The sequence below is a fragment of the Dunckerocampus dactyliophorus genome, chromosome 20 (genome assembly GCF_027744805.1).
Source record: "Dunckerocampus dactyliophorus isolate RoL2022-P2 chromosome 20, RoL_Ddac_1.1, whole genome shotgun sequence".
Lineage (NCBI taxonomy): Eukaryota > Metazoa > Chordata > Actinopteri > Syngnathiformes > Syngnathidae > Dunckerocampus > Dunckerocampus dactyliophorus.
Genome location: NC_072838.1, coordinates 1,888,003 through 1,906,315, shown reverse-complemented (window position 1 = coordinate 1,906,315; position 18,313 = coordinate 1,888,003). Strand labels below are relative to the sequence as shown.

General features: G+C 45.5%; 2 protein-coding genes across 4 annotated transcripts; both read left to right on the top strand.

Annotated features, from left to right (window-relative positions):
- The first annotated feature begins 5 nt into the window (after positions 1-5).
- On the top strand, positions 6-2,240 carry LOC129173313 (zinc finger protein 32-like). The gene is made up of 2 exons (XM_054764106.1): positions 6-429; positions 669-2,240. Exons 1-2 carry the CDS (start codon positions 243-245, stop codon positions 1,571-1,573), a joined length of 1,092 nt encoding a protein of 363 aa, XP_054620081.1. The 5' UTR covers positions 6-242; the 3' UTR covers positions 1,574-2,240.
- A 9,693-nt stretch (positions 2,241-11,933) lies between these two features.
- LOC129173651 (gastrula zinc finger protein XlCGF8.2DB-like) lies at positions 11,934-17,859 on the top strand. 3 transcript variants are annotated; one of them, XR_008567262.1, is made up of 4 exons: positions 12,068-12,425; positions 12,964-13,839; positions 13,969-14,113; positions 17,603-17,859. XR_008567262.1 is itself a non-coding variant. In XM_054764720.1 (3 exons), the coding sequence occupies exons 2-3, from the start codon at positions 12,993-12,995 to the stop codon at positions 13,995-13,997; spliced, it is 876 nt and encodes a 291-aa protein (XP_054620695.1). In that variant the 5' UTR covers positions 11,934-12,057; positions 12,964-12,992; the 3' UTR covers positions 13,998-15,921. The 3 variants fall into 3 exon arrangements, 2 of the variants coding, with proteins under 2 accessions (XP_054620695.1, XP_054620694.1); XM_054764720.1 differs by lacking the exons at positions 12,068-12,425; positions 17,603-17,859 and adding an exon at positions 11,934-12,057 and having other exon boundaries at positions 13,969-15,921; XM_054764719.1 differs by lacking the exon at positions 17,603-17,859 and having other exon boundaries at positions 13,969-15,922.
- Positions 17,860-18,313: the final 454 nt, after the last annotated feature.

Here is an 18,313-nt window from a genome sequence, read left to right as displayed (position 1 = left end):
TACTTCCTCGTTGGCTAGATCAAGAAGGACGGATGAGAGCGCCGATTCTCATTCGTCATAACATTTAGTAAACATTTAAGACGTCCTGAAAAAGCGAAATAGCAGAGCCTCTTTCTGCCCATCCGACTCGACACTGCGCCGTCAAAGCGCGTTAGCTCGGCTCGCTGTGAAGCTAACACCGGAAGTTAGCATCACATGCTAAAGCAGCGAGCCCAGCTGCGAGTGTCGTTGTTGTGTCCAAAATGTGCAAAGTCCGAAAGCTGCGGGCGTTGGTGAACGAACGACTCACCGCTGCCGTGGAGGAAATTTTGGTAGCGTTTGAAAGAACCATAGCAGAGTACGAGGAGGAACTTTGTCGGTCGAAGGAGGAGATCGAGCGTCAACGTCAGCTACTGGACGCCTTCTCAAAGCCTCGTTTAAACACAGCAGGTTTTTCCTTTCACATTTGACCTGTTGTTGTTTTCTAGTTTGCTTTGTTCTAGTGGTTACCAGATGAAACTTGCCATACAATTGATTAAGCAAAGGCAAGCCATCTAGTGGACAATAAGTATAACGCAGGCTAAATTGTTACAATGCGATTGTTACAGGAACACAGTGCAACTATATGATTGATGTTTCCACGTGTAACTGCTCTTAATTCACGCATGCATCTTTGTATTCTTTTCAAGAATATGTTCCTCCTGTGCAGCAGCAGAAGGAGCCAGAGCCCCTCAACATTAAAGAGGAAGATAATTTTGGAGTGCTGGAGGAGGCCGATATCAGCGCTTTTCATGTGAAGAGTGAAGATGAGGAGGAAGTAGAGCAAGCCGAGTGGTCACAGCTTCATCGTCGTTGCGGTGAGGAGGAGACGAGGCATCACATGAAGACAGAAGGTGATGATGACGGAGCAGAAGGAGACGGCGCTCCGCTGTCAGACTGCGAGGACGCGACGACGACTGACACCGATGAGAGCGACGACACGGAAGAAGCCTTCAAGAACAACGACGATTCCAAAGGGGAGAAGACATTCGTCTGCTCTTTCTGCAGCAAAAACTTCAACCGCAAGGACAGTTTCATCAGACACATCCGAGGGCACACTGGAGAAAAACCTTTCAGCTGTTCCATCTGCAGCAAAAGTTTCAAATATCGCTACGAAATTAGCAGGCACATGAAAATCCACACAGGGGAAAAACCCTTCAGCTGCTCAGTTTGCGGGAAAACCTTTGGTCGCCGGGAGCACTTGCTCTCGCACATGAGGAGTCACACGGGGGAGAAACCTTTCAGCTGCCCGGTTTGCAGTCGAGGGTTTAGCCAGCGGTCGCACTTGGCCGCGCACTCCCGCACGCACACCGGAGTGAAACCTTTTCCCTGCACGGTGTGCGGGAACACGTTCTCGCTGAAGTGCGTTCTGATTGCGCACATGAGAACACACACGGGAGAGAAACCGTTCACATGCACAGTTTGCGGCAACAAGTTCACACGCAAGAGGCATTTGCTGATGCACGTGAGACGACACACTGGGGAAAAAAGCGCTCCGATGCAGCGTGCGTCTTTAAAGATTGCCACTGATCCAGATTTAGTCAACACGACTTGAAATGAACTCAAAATCTATTTTTACTTTTCACAACACAAACTTCACCCAGTTAGGAGCGAATCCTTTTTTTTGTACATGTATTCAACACTTTGGAATCAAATAAACATATCTTCTTTCTTCTGCTCAAGTAAAATATTAGAAAAATGTGTGTTTGATAGAATCATGACCTTTATAGTATGGCATAATATACCATACCGTATGGTTTATGTGTTTTGGATAATGCTTAACATTACATTAAGGACCACCACATGCCGAAATAGAACAAAGAAATAAAGATGTTAAAATCAAAATTAAATAAGAGTAAATAAAAAATTGCATTGAATGTAGAAGTAAAGATCAATCAGTTTTACGTAAAAAAAAAATAAATACTGGGTTTTGTTTTATTTTGCAAAATTGTACATTTTTCAAGTAAAGCATACTCCAGGGGTGTCCACACTTTTTCAGCCGAGGGCCGCATACTGAAAAATGAAAGGATGCGGGGATCGTTTTGACATTTTTTAAATGTTATTTTATATAAAAAAAAAACAAACAGTGCATGTCAGTGTTGTGTCAGTGGTGACAAAGCGTATTCAACATTCAAGAGTTTTATTGTCACGTGCATAGTAAAACAGGTGGTTCTGCTATGCAATGACATTCTTGTTCGGTTCATTCTCCCCCCAAAAAAGAAAGAAAAACACTAGAAATTATTATCATTAAATTTTTTTAGACTTTTTTTCTCAAAATATTTTGACTTTATTCACATATTAGAACTTTTTCCCAACGTAATCTTCAAAAAATACACTTTATTCTTTGCTTTGTTTGTTTATCACAGTGCAACTTTTTCCCCCTTTAATATTTCAACTTTATTTTTTTCTCTCAATATTATGACTTTACTATATTAATATTTTGGTCTTTATTCTTGTAAAATGACTTGTTTTTCTTGTGGCATACACCAACACGTCCGATTTCCTGGTTGTAACAGACCTGTACCAAAAGGTGCAATGATACCTTCTCGCCAGAGGGGGCTGTACTGCCTCGCTGTGCCAAGTCTACCGGAAATTAAAGGCAAAACAGAGCCAAGGTAAGTTTAAATTCAGTATCGCTACATTAATAACATCATTTGTTCTCCGCCCGGTACACTTTTTTTTTTTTTTACATTTGATTGAGACAGAACATCAAAAAACAAAGATTTGGTCGTGTTTGGAGAAACGGACCTTGAAGCTTCGTGAGTTAGCTTAGCTCCGTAGATAGCTAAGAAAATGAAAGGCTGATGAAAGAAAGTCAGAAACATTCAACAACACATTAAACACAATGGGTCCCTGATCATAACCACACTTAGTAACGAAAAATCAGCAACACGAAATTTTACAATAAATGACCAATTACTAACCGAACAGCTACTACGCTAGCACGCCAGCGATATCACCGTCGCTGTTAAAAAACCAACAACATAATAACACCCTGGTTAACTCAGTGAGTAATGTGGGGAAGTACGTATGTACTGTGAGTGTGCATATGTACAGGTATCTCTGTATGTGGGGAAGACTTCATATATATAAAGGTGCAAGAATGTGTGGGCGTGTAATTGTCACTGAGAATGCATGAAAGGAAAGGGGCCGCCCTCCACCTCCCAGAGAGCCCCGCCCCAAATAGCCAGGCCGAGCCCCCGCCGCCAGAAGGCCATCAGGCCCACAGGGGCAGGCAGCACAAAGATCAGTGCCCCAAGAGCCAGCCCAGAGAGCCCTCCCCCCCGGGAAGACCAGCAAGGGGCCGAAGAGAGGTAATCCCAGCCAAAGACAGGGCGCCGGCGGGCCGGAGGACAGCCAACCCCTGAGACCAGCGAGAGATCACACCCCACAAAGGCAGACGAGTACCGGGGGCCACAAACCGGCAGGCCCAGAGACGCTCCCACAACCGGAAAGAATACAGATAGAGGAGTCAGGCGGGGAGAAAAGCGGGAAACTGAGCAATCGGATGGGAAAACGGGCGAGCAGCCAGGCGAACCACCACACAGCGCCAACCGACACCCGCGGGCCAGCAAACCCCGGAGAGGGAGCGGGAGCATCGCACCCCAAGCCGCAGGGAGGCCAAGCACCAGAGCCGAGAAGGCGAGACCAGCAGCAGACCAGCCGACGGACCCCACCAACCACCAGAAGCCAGACCAGCCACATGCCACCAGAGCCGACAGAGCACCACCCGCGCACCGGAGCCCCACCCCCGACAAGCCCGCAGACAGACCGGGGGAGGCGAGGGCACAGACAGCGGCCCAGCAGAGCACAAAGCGCAACGGCGACAAACGCCCAAGTGCCTGGCAGAGCACAACCCCCCCAGCGGGCCCGGAGGACAGCTCGTAGGGCCCCTCACCTGACCAGCCCCCCCAAACCGTAAGTGTCTACTCTGCGATTAAAATTGGGGGACAACAGGTCAGTTGCACGGCAGGGGGCAGGCAAAGGAGCCCCGCAAGGCAGCTCCCCCCCCCCAACCACGCCCGACCGTAGGCCACCCCCCAAAGTCCTATATATATGTGAGGTGGTGCAGTGGCACAGGAAGGACGGGGGCCCCATACCCCAACGCCGCCCAAACCGAGCAGGGGGGGGACCAAGGACACATGACCGACTGGCCACCCACCACAGCCCAGGCTCGGGCGAGCCACAGGCCGCAGGACACACCACAGGCCCTACCCGGCCTGCCAGGATGCCCAGTCCGGCCCACCCAACCCCCCAGAGGCGATACCCCCAGCGCCCCCCAACACCGGAGCCCCACCGGAGGTAGCGTCCACAGCGTCACCCTCAAACCGCCAAACTCCACGGACCAGCCACACGCCCCAAGGCAGATCCGACCGCTACCAGGACAGCGGGAACTGCGCCCACGCGCCCCCCGCATACCACCACTGCCGGCAAGGGAGCAACACTACGACGACCACAAGAGCACCGGACCCCACATAGAACGGAGCACGGCCACACCCACGAAGCACGCAAGCCAGAGGCGCCAGGGACGGACAGAGAAGCAAGCACCGCACGACAGGGCCCACGAGAGGCGCGGCCCCCCGTCAGCCCCACCCCCAAGCCCCCGACCAAAGCCACCCCCGACCGCCCCACCCCGGAGCAAGTATCCACCCGCTGATCACGGCCAGCGCCACGCAGAAGAATACCACGCCGCCCGCCCCCCCCGACCCCGCCCCATCACCCGACCCGGACCCCTCCCCACCCCCACCCACCAACCTCCCCAGGCAGGCAGCCCAGCAAAGAAGACGCGGGACACCAAGCCCGCCCCCGAGGTACCAGGGCCACCCAGCGACCAGGACCACACCCCAAGCCAGATGAACGAGACCCCCAGGGGCAGAGACAGACGCCCTCACCCCCCCGAGAGTCAGGTCAGGGAATTAATTATTGGTGCCCATATAGACTGAAATTCTGACATTTGTTCTTTAGATTCAGCAGACATTCTCTCCATAGCTATATGATCTAACAAAAGATTTTTGTAAAGAGCTATGTTCACTTTCTTCCTTGATTTCCAATTGATGAGAATGGTTTTCTTGGCGATGCTAAATGCAGTGATGAGAAGCTGTGTTTGGTTTGTTTCTACATCAATTGTGGAGAGATCGCCCAGCAGGCATAGTAAAGGGGAGGTAGGAATGGAGAACCCAAGTGCCAAAGATAGGTCCTCACACACTCCGCGCCAAAAATTGTTAATGGGAGCACAGGTCCACATGGAGTGTAAGTAGTCATCTATTCTATGGTCTGAGCAGTGTGTACAGATGTTAGAGTCAGTTAAGCCCATTCTAAACATTCTATGTCCTGTGTAGTGTACTCTATGAAGGATTTTAAACTGAATCAGCTGTAGGTTGGGATTATTGATTAACCGGGAAGCATTGAGACATATTTGCTTCCAGAATTCAGGGTCACAGCTTGTAGATAAATCTGAGCTCCATTTGGAGATTGGTACTCCGATTGTGTTGTCATTTTTTGAAAGTAGAATATATAATTTAGATCATGTTTTAGGGGCAGATATTTTTAAAAATTGGTCAATAGTGGTATTGCTTTCCCATGATATGGTCCTGAAACTTTAATTATAGATTTAATTTGTATGTATTCAAGAAATTTGTTATACCCCCCATATTCTTTAGATTTTTGTAACGTTTTGAGACTTTTTCGTGCTGTCTTATTTTTCCAAAGAAATTTATTTATATACGAATCTAATGACTTGAACCAGATTATAGATGGTTTGGTGGGGATCATGGAAAACAGATAATTAACCTTTGGTAAAATCATCATTTTCACGGTGGATACTCTGCCTGTAAGTGAGATGGGTAAGGTTCTCCAACGGTAAGGTTCTCCAATCATCCTCTATTGACTTCAATAGTGGAGTATAATTCAAGCGGATCAGGTCTGACAGGTTGGAGGAAATGTTAATACCCAAATACTTAATGTTCCCTGAACACAGTGGTATAGAGGGGCTGCTCTGGAAACCAAAATGAATGGGCAGTACTGTGGATTTAGACCAGTTAATGGCGTAATCTGAGAAGGTGCTGTAATTGTTCATGAGTGAGATAGATTGGTGAAGTGAAGAATGTGAATTATCCAGGAAGAGTAATACATCATCAGCATAAAGGCTTATCTTATGATGAACATTTGTGGTGTGGATCCCTTTAATATTTATATGTTGTTGAATTGCAGCTGCAAGAGGTTCAATAAAGATAGCAAATAGTGAGGGAGAGAGTGGACACCCTTGCCTAGTACCTCTTTGTAAAGTAAATTCTGGAGAGATGTGATTGTTGGTCCGAACAGAGGCCTTTGGGGTGTTGTATAGTATTTTAATCCATGTTCTAAATGAATCTCCAAAGCCAAATGTTTGTAGTGTTGCAAAGAGAAATTTCCAGTTTACTCTGTCAAATGCTTTTTCAGCATCTAATGAGACAATTGTGGTTTCTAAATTATGGATGATAGAGTAATCAATCAGATTGATTAGACGGCGTACGTTGCTAGTTGAGTTTCTCCCCTTGATAAATCCTGATTGATCAGGGTGTATTATATGAGGGGTAACTTTGTCCAGCCTTATAGCTCATGCTTTGCATACTATTTTAAGATCTGCATTAATCAGTGAAATTGGACGATAACTGGAAGGTGGTGTTGGGTCCTTATCCGGTTTCAGCAGGAGACTGATTGTAGCGGAGTTCATGTTTGGAGGCAAGCGTGAACTGTCTTTGATTTCCAAAACCATTCTAAGAAATATTGGAGATAGTAATGACCAGAATGTTTTATAAAACTCGGCAGGGAAACCATCAGGTCCTGGTGCTTTGTTATTCGCCAACCGGTGTAGAGCGTTATGGAGTTCTATGAATGAAATGGGCACATCTAAGTTTGTCACCTGTTCGTCATTTAATTTTGGTAATTCTATGGTGTTGAGAAATGTTTCGATATCTGGGAGAGATGGTTTAATCTGAGGTGTATATAGATTTTTATAAAAGCTCCTAAAGACGGAATTAATTTCCTCCGGGAGGTGAGTGATGTGACCTCCTGAGTTTCTAATGGAGGAGATAGAGCTTTTTTCTTTATTGACTTTTAGCTGGTTAGCTAAGTATTTTCCGTGTTTATTGCCATGCTCAAACTTTTCCAAACGTAGCCTCTGCAGTTGGAACTGAATTTTCTTGTCAGTAATTTCTTTTAAGTCTAGTTTCAGTTTCCTTAGGTTACTTAGGATATGCTCATCTTGTGAGTCAGCATGAGCTGCTTCGAGGATTTGGATTTTTTTCTCCCACTCTGATTCTAGTAATCTCTCTTTCTTTTTCTTATATGATGAATATGAAATGTTTTTTCCGCACATTTATGCTTTTGCTGTCTCCCACAGAATACTAGCCGAGACACCGGGTTGGTCATTGAGGTCTAAAAACATTGTCCACTCTCTTTCAAAGTATTTTAGGAAGTCTGAGTCTTTTAGTAATGATGTATTTAATCTCCAGCATCTAGTAGGAGCGCTCATAGTTTGGTTAGTGAGAAAAAGAGAGACTGGGGCGTGGTCACTAATGGTGATAGGGTGTATGTGAACGTTTGAGATGTCTGATATGATTGAGTTGCTTGTCAAAAAGTAATAAATACGAGAGTAGGTGTGGTGCACTGGTGAGAAATAAGTATATTCCCTGTGAGTAGGGTGATAAGAGCGCCAAGCATCACAAAGACCAAAATCATTCATGTATTTCTTCAGTATCGATGTTGATTGAGACTCACGATGTCTCCCAGCTGGGCTAGACCTGTCCACTTCTGGATTAAATACTAAGTTTGAGGTCCCCTCCCGAGATCATACTTGTATCCAAATGTGCAGAGAGAGAAGAAAAGACGGCGTGAAAGAAGGAGGGGTCATCAACATTAGGACCATATATGTTGGCAATGCAGAAATGTACATTATCAACAGATATGTTCATTATTATATATCTCCCTTCTGTGTCTGTAATAGTGTTGTGGAGTGTAAAATTCACCCTCCTGTTAATTAAAATAGCTACCCCTCTCTGTTTGGAGTTGTAACTTGCTAAATATGTGTGTGGGAACTGTGGTGCGTAAAGTGTATGGACAGCTGACTTGGACATGTGAGTCTCTTGTAATAAGACAATGTCTGCTTGGGTGTTCTTCAAATGGTTCAACATTTTTTGTCTTTTTTCTATCGACCCAACTCCCCTGACATTCCAAGTGACAAACTGTAGTGAGTTCATCCTAGAATAGCTTTAGTGATGTGTGTGTAAACAAGATCAAATGTGAAGTATGTGTACCTGGAAGTAAAAATCATGGGAGTATATACAGTACATAATGTATGCTTAATTTGTACATAGGCAAAGTGTAACATAGTAATCCTGAATGAACTAAGCCAACTAAAGTGAGGATGTGATGTGGGTTTATGCATATGTGAGATGAGCGTGCTTGTGAGTGGGGGTGATATCAATATCAATTGTAGAATATGATGTGTGTGTATTAGTGTGAATTGTTTGAATTTGGTTGGGTTTGGACTTTGAGGGTGTATGATGTCACTGTGAAGAGATGCTGATGAAGGAGACAGCTGGCAGACAAGAGGATATGTGACAATATGAGAAGGGGAGAAAACGTGAGACAGAGGGGGGAATAGAAGAGGAAGAAAGAGAAGAAGAAAAAAAAGGACAAAAAAGAAGAAAGGCTGTGCAGACATACAGTGGGATAGAGAGAGAAAAAAAACGGGGGGAGGGGTAAAGTGGGAGCAGACAGTGACATTGTAAACGCTACAAGAGTGTGCGCTGCGAGATAGAAAGAAAAGTTACCTGGTTGAAATAGTTGATTAGTTGCCTTATCAATACAGCCATGGTGTGACTTCCCGGTCGCAGTAAAGTTGTCCATTGACGAAGAGTTTATCCACCGTGATGACAGCTCGGCACCCCTCATCAATGAACTTCCTCCGAACAGGGAACAGGCGTCGGCGCCTGTCGAGGATTTCTCGGGGGAATTGATCGTTGACGCTGAAGTCCATCCCCTTCAGCTCCCGGCCTCGGCTCTTCACCTGTTCCTTCTGCTTAGAATGTTCGAATTTCGCCACGATGGGTCTCGGCCTACGGTTCTCTGGCTTCTTGGCTCCCAGGCGGTGAACGCGGTGAAAAGTGATGTTTTGGATGGCGTCCACTGGGAGTTTGAGTTGTTGCGCCATGAAGGCCCTCACCGATTCTTCCGGGTCCTCCTCAGATTTTTCGGGAATTCCCGCGAAGACCAGATTGTCCCTCATGCTCCGGGCCTTGAGGTCTGAGATCGTCTCCTTCATGGTCTTGTTTTCTTGGACGAGTTGTGAAACTCCGTCGGTGAGGGACTTCACCGAGTCGCGGAGGGCTGCGTTCTCCGTGACCAAGGAGACGATCTGGTTTTGGCTGAATTCCAGAGATTCACGGATGGCCTGGAATTCTTTGTGAAGTACCTCAACGAGAGCGAGGCGGCCGTCCAAGCAAATCAGCCTCTTATCGATGGATTTAAGGATGCCTCTGATGTCAGTGCCTGGAGGTGAGTCCTCCGGGCGGCTCCGCTTGGCGTTTGGTGTCTTGGGTGATTTTCCCATAACTACGCGTTCGAAGCACCCGTCGATGTACTCCTCCAGATCTTCCAGTTTTTGGCTTGGTTCGGCATTTAAGGTGTTTAATATGCTGGTTTTGTGTCGAGATACTTTGCGGATGTTTTAGTAGTTGATTGTCTTTTTTTTCAGAGCGCTATGTTCCGCTTGTCTGTATTCCGCGCGTCACGCACACTCTCACGAGATTACAGCATCACGTCACCTGACCTTCTTCAAGCTGCTGCTGACTGTGTTACCCCCAGTGGCTCCAAATTAGCCTCTGCGGAAATCAAGACTAACGCAGAAAGGAGGTCTTTTATCTGCCCTCTCTGCAGGAAAACCTTTTACCGGCGCCACCACTTGACCCAGCACATGAGCCGCCACTCGGAACTCAAAGCTTTCAGCTGTTCCGTGTGCACCAGAGCGTTCAGATGCTGCTTTGAAATCAGCAGACACATGAAAATCACATCAGGGAAAAAACTTACGACTGCTCGGTTTGCGGCAAACTGTATGGCCGCCGGGGCCACTGGCTCGCTCACACGAGGATCCACACCGGAGAAAAAACATTCGGCTGCTCGCTTTGCAGTAAGAGTTTCAGTCCACTTTGAATGCACACTTTCGTTCTCACAGTGGAGAGAAACATTCTGCTTGCAAGCTTTGCGGCAGGAGATTCACCAATAAGAGGAATTTAATGTAGCACATGACGATACACACCGGGGAAAAAGCATTTGCCTGTTCTGTTTGCGACGGCAAATTCTCTAAAAAGGTCACATTGAAGTGTCACATGAGAAAACACACAGGAGAAAAAACATTTACATGCACGGTGTGTGGCTCAAGTTTTGCTCGAAAGGGGCATTTGATTGCACACGGGAGAACGCACACAGGAGAAAAACCCTTCGCATGCTCAATCTGCAACCCCTATTTAAGCAGTTCTTCCTGTTTGGCTCGTCACATGAGGGTACACACCGGAGAAAAACCTTTCACCTGCTCGGTGTGCTCTGTATGCTTTGGTCAACACGCCACTTTGACTGAGCACATGAGGAGGCACACTGGAGAAAAACCCTTTACCTGCTCCATCTGTGACAGAAGTTCCTGTTCCAGGCGCAGCATCAGCAGACACATGAAAACACACTGGTGAGGATGGGTCTGATGCCAAAGAAAGCTGCGGATGCCAGCAATCCGAGGAACCCTGTTGAATTCAAGAAAGAACTCGTAAAGTACCAAGATGTTCATAAAATGTTAAATGTTCATTTGTCCATTTCATTCATCATTCCTAATTATTTTTGCATGTAAATCCATAAGTATTCCCTATAAAAATGTATTTTTTGTTCATATTTTTAGATGTCCGGGACATTATGAGACTGATAAGGGGAATTATGACGTCATACCGATAAATCTGATAACATTAAAAATAACTCATCATTTTTAAGAATGCTCTAGTGAGGCTGTGGAGTTGAGCAAATCAGGCGCTCCTGTTTTGTCCTGCGTGTGATGTTAACAGCCTGTCATAACTTCCCCCAACAGACAGTCACTTTCTGAGGAAGACATTTTGCGTGCTAGTTGTACCAAATACGCCACGATAAGGCTTTTCAAAAGTGCAAAATGTTTGCCAGAGACCTCCGTGGCGTCACACCGGCTACTCGGAGCGTGTGCCCAAATACAGTGCACCTTGCCTGGGCCACAGCAGGTGGCTCCTCCCCCTCTATACTCTGGTTCTCCTGATAGTAGTGATGTGGTGGTAGTTATGCCATTATATTTCATTAGGACTAATCAACAGGTACAGTTGGTCAAATCCTAATTCATTCCAGTCCTTCTTACCTACAAGAGTGCACAAACTGGAGTATCAGTATCATGTCGGTCTTGAGAAGCGGAAAGTTGTCGGCATTGTGCATCTCTAATTTACCTTATTTCCTATGGGAACAATTGCTTCGGTTTTTGTACGTTTTGATTTTTGTTTGACCTTTTGGAATGAATGAAGAATGAAAACCGAGGTACCACTGTATTTATGTGACTGTCATGTCATTACTATGGACATACGCTGTCAGTCAAAAGTTTTTACTGTAAATTTAACCACAATTTTCACATTCTATCAATGTTGTTCCGGTAAGACGTATTTGGACAGTGGCCGTTTTTTATTTTTATCTATCCTGACTTACTGCCTACTGCCTGCAAAAAAATAAAACTCAGAAAGAAACTTTGCTGCCACAGGATGGTAACATTACCTTGTTGTATAATTAGAACATTTTCGTGTTTGACACGCTTTGTAATCAAGAACAGACTCAAATAAGTGACCTTGGATTAAATACAACATGCAATATTTTGAACGCTTCAGACAGCAAGATCGCATGTAGACGCCAGGAGGTTCCAGCAGGGGGCAGTAGTGTAACGGCGAGGTTGGAGAAGGCAATCAAAGAAGACGCTGCCGGAAGTTAGCAACACCTCGCTAAACAGAAAGTGTGAGTGAAAATTCTCCGTTTCCCCCCATTACTGCCACCTTTCCTGTCCTTTCGGTGCACATTTCTGACATTTAACAGACGCGCGACGCCAGAGATTGTTTGTGTCGGGTTAGCGCGGATTGGCATAGCTTAGCTTGGCCGCAAACAAAGGGACGCGGAAGTTAGCAACACGCGCTAACGTAGAGGGGTAAAAATGTGTAAAGTCCAAAAGCTGAGAGCTTTGGTACAGCAGCGGCTAGCTGTGGCCGCGGAGGAAATCTTTGCACTGTTTGAAAGAACCATAGCAGAATACGAGGAGGAAGTTTCTCGAACAAAAGAGAAGAACATGCGGCTGGACGCCGTTTGCAAGGTTCGATCCCCAGAAGCAGGTTTGTTCGCTTCTCCCTCGCATCGCCAAGTTATCACACTTTGTTAGTTTGATCTGTGCTTTTCGCCCTAAATCCCCGTCGCTCCCCTAATTGCCTCAACATGTTGATAAAAATGACAGTGGAGGACGCAAAGTGTGCAGTGTTTCCCAACCCTTATTGCGCCTCACATCAGGATATCACACCGCACAGAAGCTAGCAAAAATGTCACAAAAAGTGTATATGCTACGTGACAAATTGATTATACGCAACACTTTTGTTTTTGCTCCCATCTTCCCCGAACAGAACGCTTTACGTCACGCTTTTTATGTACACAAGAGACCGATGTCTCTCAAATGTTGGTTAGTCTGCGTTAATGAGCACTTCTCCTTTGCCAAGATAATACATCCACCTCACAGGTGTGGCTTATCAAGACAGCATGGTGATTGCACGGGGTGCCTTAGGCTGGCTACAATAAAAGGCACCTCCAAATTGTATACAGGTCCACCAGCAAGATAATATTCAATATTTAAACTCAACTGACAACGTTTTATTTCTGCAGACGTCCAGCAGCAGGAGTGGAGCCCCAGCATGGAGCAGAAGGAGCCGGAGCCCCCCCACATTAAAGAGGAAGAGCAGGAGGAGCAGTCGTCGGAGGCCAACATTGGCAAGTTCCAAGTCATTGTGAAGAGTGAAGACGACGAGGCTGAAGAAGAGCCACCTCAGTCTTCGCGGCTTCGCCGCAGGGAGGGGTCATCTGAAGGGGACCTCCGCCACGGGGAAGCGCGCAACCGCTCAGCTCGAGTCACACGGTTGCGTCCTCCGGTCAAGCTTCCCGAGCCCAAGACCAGAGCTTCTGGTGACGCAGTCGATCCCAGCGGCGCTTTGTCTGGCTTGAACTATGTGAAAAATGAGCGCCGTGCCAGCGAGAAAACGTTTGTCTGCCCGTTTTGCGGCAAAACCTTCAACCAGAGGGTCCATTTGTCCCGACACCTGAGTGTCCACACGGGAGACAAACCCTTCCACTGCACGGTTTGCAGTAAAATGTTCGCCACCCGGGACCGCTTGCGCTCCCACATGAGGATCCACACCGGAGAAAAACCCTTCAGCTGCTCAGTTTGTGGGAAAAGATTCTTCCACCGCTCGCACTTGGTCAAACACTCGCACATTCACACGGGGGTGAAACCCTTTCCTTGCCTTTTCTGCGGCAAGAGGTTCTACTCCAACGGGGACCTGATCAAGCACACGAGGACGCACACGGGAGAAAAACCTTTCACCTGCTCCATCTGCAACACCAGCTTCAGTGACAGTTCGACGCTGGGCAAGCACAAGCGAAGGCACACGGGCGAGAAGCCCTTCAGCTGCAGTGTGTGTGATAAACGCTTCCCATTCAAGTTCCAGGTGAAAAAGCACAAGTGCGTCGGTGCGGACGGCGGCGGTAAATGAACGGAGCTTGATGGCGGCGCCGTGTTTAGACTAGATAACGTGTACTGTGATTCTCCTCCTCAAAGTGATGCCATGTAACGTCTTGTCTAACTTGCAGCGTATGCTCTGTTACAATCGCCAGTCGCAGATACAGTTAGACGCCTTCTGTGAGGACTCAAGGGGCCGTAGGTTCGACACCCACTGAAGGTTGGCTGCAGCGACTAAGTGGACTCAAACGGCCCTCGATGACGTCTCTGCTTTGTCCCTGCATGCTGCATCCTGCTGTCGTATGTTTGTGTTTCTGTGTATGTCAAAGCATGCAACGTGAGGGACAATAAAGGATCTTTTCCTTGTAGTCCAGCTCGCTTCAAGATGGAGACGCTTGTGATGACGCTTCGAAACGTGCGTCGAACCTTTGAACCGCGATGCAAAAGAGCCGCTCGATTTGTTCGGAGCGGCAAAACACTCCAGTCGGCTCACTCGCTGACATAGCTCCGTCTCCGAGGCAACGCTTCCTGTCTCGGTTCTGACAGGTTGACAGATATGAATGTTAGCGCCAAAAGCACTTTATATGTACTGGAAACCAGGGGTGTCCAAAGTGGGCCTGTGGGGCCATTTATGGCTCACTGCTCAATTGTTACTGGCCTGTGGTACAATGTAGAAATGAAATGAACAAAATGGGAATATACTGTATAAACTTTTTTTTCCCCCTTTGTACAAAGTTTTAAAAATATAGTAATAATATCAAAGTATCATCGATTACGCTCATGAAAGTTTCAACACTAATGAAAACGTGCACGTGTCTCTTCCACATCTAATAAATGCTGGATATTTGATGGATTTAAAAACATGAACATTTACGGTCAGGACTGAAAGGAGGATGTCCTATTTTTTTATTTCATAAAGTAAATATAATTCAATATATTTAATATATATCATATTTTTCACATCAAGGGATGTGAGAAATATCATTTTTGAAGAGAACATCTGCATGGGAGGAACTGAACGATTTAGGTTACATTGTGTTCAATTAAATTATTGCAATTTGTTATGTCTAATAAGTAACAAAAAATACACATAAAAATGTTTTTCAAAGGCCAGTATTTGCCATGTTGCTTTATTGGAGTAAAAATAAAAAACATGATGCAAAGCATCAGTATGGTATCATATTGACTCAAAAAAAAATGTGGTATCGCCCATCCCTGCTCAGGCTGCCCATAAAAGGCCTTCTTTTAAACCTTAGGCCCCTCCCAACAGAGTTTAAATAACGTAAATGCACAAAGGCATCACAAAATACACACTATATTCTGCTCCAACCAGAATTCACAAAAATGATGACAAAACTAATTTTTAAAGATGCAGCGCTCAACTGGCAGGCCCATAATATGTATGAGGCATTATAGGAGGGGCTGCTGCTTTGCTTTGCAGGCCCCATACCTCATCCCAACAGCAGAAGCATGTTGCCAGGGCTTGCGGGGTCCACTTGGGGGTGCTGTTTCTTATCCTATTTCTTTTGCTTAGCAGTCAGACGCACAGGGGCCTCATTTATAATGTAAAGCAGTGATCCCCAACCCCTGGGCTCATTTGGTACCGGGCTGCACAGAAAAACTCCAGGCTTGAACTGGTGGACGATGGGTCGGCATTCATATCGTGCTTTTAATGTAATGTTGTTCATGTCTTAGTTTTACACAATACATAATAACATAAATTAGATCGCTATAATGTACGAACCCCAGCACTTCGCTCGCATATGCGCTTAGAAATAGACTGTGCGAGTAGAAAAACAAAAAGGAAGCACACGTGCGACTACGTTTTCCAACCCTTTCATTCGCATTTTGCTCCTGAAATAAGTCCATCCGAATGGAGTAACATTCTGGCGTATATAAATCTACAGTCTCCTAGAACTTTTCTTGGTTCACGTCGGAAACTCGCGTTGACGCACGATGACATCTCAGCTGTAGAGCTGCACTTGCGGACGTAGCTAACTTGCTATGATATCAGTTGGATACTGGAGCGCTGGAAAGATGACTGCTCTCTGTGACTACTATGGTGCTTTCCCACTCATGCGCAAAAAATACTTTTTTTCCCGTTTGTATGCATGGTAACGGCACTCCCAATGATACTCAAACCTAATAACACAAATGCTTGACTTTAAATATATGCATTTTTAAAACCTTTAAAAAAAACATGTACATCATGGCCAGTTACGCAAAATTGACAATTCACAAATAAAGAACAAGATAATAAAAACATGCTAAAAGCGTCTCTATAGGAAACCATGATTAGTTTGCTGTTGGTAGCACTTTTTAAGGATGCTTTATTTGGTGTCACGAATAGATGGTCACATGGCTACGAGAACATGGAATTGTCCTTTCATTGTGTAAATGATCATTTTGATGATGGTTATCTATCCAGTCTCTAAAGCCAACATGGCGCACACATACTGTAGGTGCAGGCAAATGACTGGAATTGAATAGAATTGTTGGAAAAATGAGAAAGTCACTCTATTTAGAAATGCTATTATTATTATTGGAAAACATGAGCTGACATGGTTGTGGTGGGTTTGGTTGGTATCAACGTGGTTGTTCTTGTGCAGTGTGAGAAGTGTCCATGAGTAATGTGACTGCATGAGACGTGATGCCAGTCCTGTTGTGTGGCTGTGTGTGTAGCGTAGTACACGTGTGTACAGGATGTAGCCTGCCAGCGTATGTGCCATATATTCATATTAGTGGGCCGCAGTCCCTGGGGGATTTATTTTGGGTTCCACAAAGGTGATGTTGAGAAATAGAACCTGAAATGCAAAGTGAGTATGAAAACTAACCACCCATTATGTAAATTATTAACATTATGTAAATGGTGCGTTTTTGGAGGTTTTTTTCAGAAGGCTTTATGGGCGGGATAGGTGCATCCCATGACGTGCATGATACTGTATTTCATTGAAAGCCATGTGTGCCACTTGGTCAATCAATCAACAAAAAGCACTTCATTTGCATTTCCTGCAGTTGCTTTCAGATGACAAAGTTATACAGTGGTCAGGGAATTATCGTGCATTTATCGTTATCGAGGTACAACTGCCCAATTTATGGTGATATTGACTTGAGGTCATATGGACCAACCCTAATGGCCCTAAATTGTTTCAGTCATGGGAATCAGCAGTGCCTGATGCTGACACTATGTCATATAATGTCATATTTGCAACAATCAAATACTGTACATAGCACCGATGGGGCTCCCAGCCGTCCCTTTCAAAAGTATACTTGGAAACAAAAGTACACGTCTCGCACTGATGGGGAAAGGGATGCACTTTGTCCCTTGTTACTGTGAAAATGAAAACTATTTTGTAAAACGTCAGCAGAATGAATTTACACGACAACCTACTGCAACTTCTTCCCAGAGGTTTCCGTGCTATGAATAGCGCACATAATCATTTGTGTCAATGACTTTATTTGTTGTTTTATTTGATTTTTTAACATTTTTCTTCTTTTTCCGTCATTGCACAAGCTATTTCAGGGTTTTTCCCATCTTCCCAATCTTTTTAATATATATCATTTCCTATTGATCTGTGATTTGCGTTTATTCTCATGTCATCTGCTCTCATGATTCACTTACCAATTTTACATTACTTTTTCAACTTTGGCTTTCCTTTTCTTTCTCACTGAATAAGCTTGAATCACGCAAGTGTAAACATGACGTACTCCAATGTAACTTTTTTAAGCCCGTCCCAAAGATGGATGGAGTCTTCCTAATGGAGATGCTGTAAATTGTCATTTGTGCAGCGATGGCGTTGTTGACACCTACCTGCATCCACCGGGGGCTCCACGCACGATGACGGCTCAAACCCCGACCACGGCAGCCCTGGTCCTTCGCTGCCGTGTTTCTCCAGAACTCCAGCAGCTCGGAAATAGTGACCCTACGCCATGCACGTATCGCCACAGGCGTGTACGCCACATCCCGTCCTGTATACTAAATACAATAAACCATATGAAGAAAACATAAAATAGTGCGTTCATTTGAAAGTAAGCAACCGTTGTCATTAGTGGTACAAAATCGGGTTACTTAACACGTGACTGCTGGAAAAACAGGCAGAGCGGATGTAGACGCGCATGCACATGCAGAATAAAAGCTATCAGAGCTAAGGACAGCAGATTGCCTGAACTAGGACAAGTGCTTGAAGACGGGGAAAATATAGAGAGCAGACGGCCGAGGTGTTTCCACCGTGCCGATCCGACCGACCATCATGGTGTCTCAGATTTATGAGGCGAAAAGAACTGTCCACCAGAGCACGCACGACATGTTACACGCACTATCCGGCACTTCTGTGTGCTGTTTAAATAGCCGTATTGCACGCAGTGTTTGGAAAAAAAATAGAAAATTTTAAAAATCTTTCTGCGTCATGTCTTTCTGTGCACCAAATATCCCATTTGATGCCATGGACGCCTGCGACTTCTATATTGCAAAGATCTTTCTTTACTCCCTAAATGTATTGG

What these genes read in the sequence shown, in the direction of transcription:
- LOC129173313 (XM_054764106.1), top strand. Translation starts at nt 243, where the DNA reads ATGTGCAAAGTCCGAAAGCTGCGGGCGTTGGTGAACGAACGACTCACC. An exon ending in GCCTCGTTTAAACACAGCAG is followed by an intron (nt 430 to 668) that starts GTTTTTCCTTTC and finishes ATTCTTTTCAAG; the next exon opens with AATATGTTCCTCCTGTGCAG.
- LOC129173651 (XM_054764719.1), top strand. Translation starts at nt 12,251, where the DNA reads ATGTGTAAAGTCCAAAAGCTGAGAGCTTTGGTACAGCAGCGGCTAGCT. An exon ending in GGTTCGATCCCCAGAAGCAG is followed by an intron (nt 12,426 to 12,963) that starts GTTTGTTCGCTT and finishes TTATTTCTGCAG; the next exon opens with ACGTCCAGCAGCAGGAGTGG. An exon ending in CGTCGGTGCGGACGGCGGCG is followed by an intron (nt 13,840 to 13,968) that starts GTAAATGAACGG and finishes TACAATCGCCAG; the next exon opens with TCGCAGATACAGTTAGACGC.